Source organism: Calidris pugnax, unplaced genomic scaffold (genome assembly GCF_001431845.1).
Source record: "Calidris pugnax isolate Ruff unplaced genomic scaffold, ASM143184v1 scaffold4, whole genome shotgun sequence".
NCBI lineage: Eukaryota > Metazoa > Chordata > Aves > Charadriiformes > Scolopacidae > Calidris > Calidris pugnax.
The window spans coordinates 2574036-2579390 of NW_015090781.1; the positions used below are offsets into that span (position 1 = coordinate 2574036).

General features: G+C 48.1%; 1 protein-coding gene across 2 annotated transcripts in view; it reads left to right on the forward strand.

The window, feature by feature from the left end:
- LOC106897333 (F-box/WD repeat-containing protein 4-like) overlaps window positions 1–4506 on the forward strand; it is a 64689-nt gene extending 60183 nt beyond the window's left edge. For both annotated transcript variants that reach the window (XM_014957929.1, XM_014957920.1), the window contains one exon: window positions 4413–4506. In XM_014957929.1, coding sequence (XP_014813415.1) covers window positions 4413–4482 — 70 coding nt within the window. In that variant the 3' untranslated portion in view covers window positions 4483–4506. The remainder of the gene's footprint in view (window positions 1–4412) is intronic.
- Window positions 4507–5355: the final 849 nt, after the last annotated feature.

A 5355-nucleotide genomic window follows, 5' to 3' on the forward strand; every position in this document is an offset into this window, starting at 1 on the left:
TTTGTTTCCCGCTCCGACGAGTCTCCGTCTATAATAGTCTCCAAAATGGAACAACGACGTCCCATTCCAGGGGGCGGGGGAGCGCGTGAGGAGGAAGGAACAGGCTCTTGCACGTGTCGAGCAGATTCTGGATTTGAAATCCCCAAAGAGCAGAATAGGACTTGAGAAGCAATCTGTTTACAGTACAGGGGAAGGGCACGAAGCGTGGGGCATGGGGGGAAGTTTAGACAGAAGAGGTTGGAAAGGGCCTGTTTCACCCAGGTTCCTTCAATTACTCTTCGTTGCAGGAGTCCCAGCTCGGGCAGTGCTTGCCCTGAAGTTTGGGTTGAAAGTGAGGAAGGTATGTGGTGTACAATTGGGATTTGCATCTCTGGAGCTGAGACCGTTTCCAAGCCTCATGGCAAAAAGCATCTTTTTGAAAAGACTGATGTGCAGCTCCACTTCATCCACATCTGAGAATGTTCTCTCCAGGATGGAGTAAAGAGGGATGCTCCAGGTGGGGTGAAACCAGGTAGTTGGCACCTCAGGAACTGGGATGGTGTCATTGTAGCTGGACTGTCGCCAGAGCAGTACTGCTGTTGCCAGAAATGCCACAGGATCTTCAACAACCACAAGTCAGTCAGATGAAGTTCTGTTTCTTCAACAGCACTGCCAGGATCACATTATCTCTCATCCCCTGGCCCAGCTTCTTGTGTGTGGGGATGATCTTTAATGAAGTTGGTCTTCTGTAGCATTGAGAAGGTCTGGCTTCAGGAGAAGCAGTTCTCTTTTTTGTTTGTTTGGCTCTTTAATATTTTTTTTTCCTTGTATCAGTAGGGCATTTCAAATGGGAAAGAGGAATTGAAAGTATCAGATGAGTTGGAAAACGCCTTGTTTTGGACAACAAAAACATGCTGTGTATAAAGTATGTGTGTCTCAATGCTCTGCGAATTCCTCGCCTTCCTGGTGTGGCAGAGGTGAAAACCCTACGTTGGCTTGCTTGTTTTGTCCTGCTGGGGAACCCCTGTGAAGCCAACATGCCCTGTTATGGAAGCCCTGCCATGGTGCTCCTTTTCCCATTAGAGGAGCCTTTTGGAGGGAGCCTGCAGTCACAGAGCAGAGGAAGGCTTAATGGGGAAGGGACTTTGCATCTCCAAGGCCACCTGAAGCTTGGACACAGCAGTTTTTATGTAGTGTGTCGATACATCTGGTCAATGTCTGTGGACATCAGGAGTATCATACCTACTTCAGAGAGATGGCTCCTCCCTGCAGTAATATATATTGGGGTATCTTGTGGTCTCCTCTTCCCAATCTAGTCTTTCCTCAGTCTCTCTGACTTCTGAAAGCATTTTAGGCAAAATAAATGACACTCTCACTAAGCTGGTAGCTCAGCTTGAGCAGCTTCTCTTGGGCAGCTGGCAAGAACAGTTGTGAAGAGGTTGTACTTCTCTAGGTCAGAGTTTTTTGGTGTGGGCTCTGTGTTTCCTGAGACAAAAAGCCTTGTTGAAGGTTAACTGAAAGAAGCAAGCCTGGTAGAAAGCTTCAGTTCTGCTGAACGATGTTTCAGAAGTTTTGGAGTCAAGCTTTACATGCCCAGCTCCAATTTGCATGGTGTTTTAAACCTACCAAAGCTGACTTGGGTTGCTTAGAGTGAAAATGTCCCCTTGTGTGAGGTTCCCAGTTACGAGGGGCCTGGGGGTTTGAAGGTGTAGGCCTGCAGACCAGACCCAAGGTGAGAGGCCCTGTGTCATCCCCATGGAATCCAGGCTTCCAGGTCAGTCCACTCCCAGGCTTTGACAATTTCTCATTGGCACCACTTCTTGTGCATGTCTGGTGAGTGCTGCTTTCTAATCCTGGCAGCGAAGGTGCCCCGCTCTCCTGGGAGAAGTCTTATCTCTGCTTGCTAATGGGCTCCAGCCTGGTAAAGATAAGGCCTGCAAATCTGATCCTGCTGAAGTATGAGACAAAATTCCTGTTGACTGAATGGAGTCAGCTTTACCCAGAAAAGACTTGTTTGTGGCCCTGAGGCCTCTATGCGATGCTGGAGAGAAATCTCTTAATCTAATGCTTTTTTTCTTCTTCTTTTTTTTTTTTTTTTTCTGGTGGGGTTGGGGGTAAGGGCTGAGGAGGGAACGGTGAAGTCCAGAATTGACAGCATGAGCGGGGATTAGACCTTGCTGTTCCTCCCACCTTTTTCTCCCTGTTGGTGTGCCTCCATGCTAATTTAGACCTGTGGCAACCATCAAAGCCTTGTGCATACCTTCTGCACAAAGGGGCCTGTCTCCCACGCGAGGGTGTTCTCTGCTGGGACAGAGTCAGTTTGTCCCCCAAAAGAAAAATCTTAAACACCCAATTGCCTGCTTGACTGACTCCCTGACTGCTATTATGTTTCTAACCACGGTAATTGGCTTTAGTAGTTATTAATGGATTATGTTTGGGGAGGGAGGGACAGAACCCAACACCTAGCTTTGTAGCTGAGGGACTGCCTGACCAGAGCGTTGCTTTCCAGACGTGGGCTTTGGCTGGTGAGATGTCAGAGTTGGGTGTCTTTTGCTTGTTTTCCTCTGAAATGGGAGACATCAGCAAAAGGGAGACGTTCCCTCTTGTCCTGCACTATGGTGGAGAGAAGACAGGTATTGAGCACAAACTCCACATACGAAATGATGCTGCTTTCTGAATTGGTCCTCATGGCTGCTGCACAGTGACAGGAATTGGCTTTTCATTAGACTCTCAGGCTTTGGTCATGGACTTCCATGGAGAATCACAGAATTGTCTGGGTTGGAAAGGACCTTTCAGGTCATCTAGTCCAACCATCACCCTAACTCTGATAAACCCATCACTAACCCATGGCTCTAAGCACTATGGCAACCCGGCTTTGAAATCCCTCCAGAGATGGGGCCTCAACCCCTTCCCTGGGCAGCCCATTCCAAGGCTTAAGAACCCTTCCCGTGGAAAAATTGTTCCCAATCTCCAATCTGACCCTCCCCTGGTGCAACTTGAGGCCGTTTCCTCTTGTCCCATCACCTGTGACTTGGGAGAAGAGACTGAAATCTGAATGATCTGAAAGGTCCCTTCCAACCTAGAGAGTTCTGTGATTCTATGATTTGGAGAAAGCAATTGTTTGGGTAAACCACAGAACTAGGAGCAGAAGGACTCCTGAGTTCTGGCCCTGCTTCCACGTGCCTCTTCTCTCGCTTTGAGTGTGTGTTCACTACTTTGCTGTTGGGTGTCTGTAGCACCAGCAGTGCTGCTTCTCTGAAGTCAAGGACGTTGCAAGAATCCCTTCCTAGTACAGCAGAGGCTTGGGGACACCTTCTGGCTTCCAAAGAAGAATGTTGTAGAGGATCAAAGAAATATTTAAAAACTGCTATTTTTACAGACATGACATTGTTTCCTTATTTTGCTTTCCTCTTTCAGCTGCCAGCCCCATGTCACGCTGCAAAAGATGTGTAGGCAAAGCATGGAGCTGGCTTTTATTTAAAGCCTCCCCGTTTCCTGCATTCGTGCTATCCCTGTTGCAATGACTTAAACATAGTTTTGGCATTTTATTCTCAGTAGCTGTAATAAATGTGGCTTTGTTGAGAGGTCATTTATAGCTTACTTAAAAGTCTCTGTATGAGCTGCTTTCTCTTATTTGGACTGAGGATAGGAAGTTGGCACAAAATAAGCGGTGTGGTGTGGGGAGCCACAGCACCCGTGTGCTTGATTTTTAAAGATTTTTTTCCCCATCTTATCAACTAGTTTGAGGCCAGTGGCTGTCAGGTGACTTCTGGAACCAGCATGTGCAGCAGGGACGTAGCGTTGCCAGAGAGGACTTTGGAATGGACCCTGCTGGAGAGCGTGAACTGAGCCAAATATTGCTGCGAGGGAGCTGTGTTGCCTCTAATAGAGAGTGCTTGAGCACTGGGGAGGGCAACCTGATCCTGCTTTGAGCAGGCTGGACTGGAGAACTCTATTCTGTGATTTGTTAGGCCTGGGATGCTGCAGCCAATTCATGATTTTGCTCAGAAGCTGCCAGCAATCAAAAGCAAGACGTGAAGTAACAGGAAATTTTTTCCTGGGGTCTTTCTGCAGCTTTACAGCACTGACTGTGTATGAAACATGCTGAGTGCTGTGCTGACTGTTTGGAAAATGTCATCGCAATTTACAGCTGCTCCTATTTTAGGTTTTCCCATTGCATCTGCAAATACATCTTCATGTCCTGGCAGTTCCCTGCTGTTGTGAGCTGTGTGAAGCTCAGCTACTGAGAGCTCTGGAGCACCTCTCCCTTTGCTGCTGCCTGCCCCTTGTGAAACGTGGTGGAACAGTCTTGAAACAGAATTCAGAGCCTGTCTTCTAGTCCATGTTCTCTGTCTTGCTCATGTACTATTTCTTCAAAACATGAGGATTAGTAAGTGGGGTTTTTTATTTGCTTGTTTGTGTTTTTTAAACAGCTCATTTGTGACTGGAACAGCCTGCTGTGGACACACCTCACCTCTGAGAATCTGGGACCTTGAGAGGTGAGTGAGCTTCTGGGTTACAGGGAGGGACTTGATGAGAGAAGTGAATAAACGATGAGAAATGCAATACTGGAGATGCCATAAAATGATTCCTTTAGTCCATGTAGGCAAGGGACATTTAAATATGAGATGTGGGACTCAGTGGGGGATGGAATGGTGTAGGGGGGGAAAGTGGGAGGTGGTTCTGGTTCAGTGGGGAGCAGCTTGACTTTTCTTCCCAGCTCTTCTACTTGGTGGTGCAACCATACTGGTTTCTTCCCATTACCCATGTACAATCTCATATGCCCATTACACCTTCCTTTTCATCTGTCTCAGCTGATGCTTCAGGCTGAGCCAGAAGGATGAGGAAGGTGATCTGCCTCCTCCCATTCACCCACTTGTCTGTGGTGCTCAGAAGGCAGAGGCAGGTGCAGGCTCTACAGTCATCTTGTCCTGGTTGGTGTTTCTGGTAGCTCAGGGAGATGAGGGGCGGCGACAGGTTATCTAGGGAATTGACTTAAGCGTGTTGTCTTCCCTCTGTCTTAATAAGCATTGAGGAGGTTAATTGCTGTGGCCTCCGATTTGGGGCCATTGAGTAGTTCCTGTTTGGTGAAGGTGCTGACCTTAGCGACTGGGGAAATGTTGGGCTCAAATTCTGACGCGAGACTCAACTACTGACAAATTTGAAACTCTCAGCCTGGGGGTCTTTGTGCAGTGATGGACAGACAGCAAATATTTGGCAGGATTATTGAACGCCAGCTCAGCTTTCCAGGACTGGTATGCTCTGGGTAGGAGTGGCACAGCAGAGGTTAGTAAGGGAGTGCCATCAGGATGGAGGTGAGCTGGTGGGCTCTGGGGTGGGGAGAGAGGGAGACAATGGCAGAAGGGGCCTGAGGGG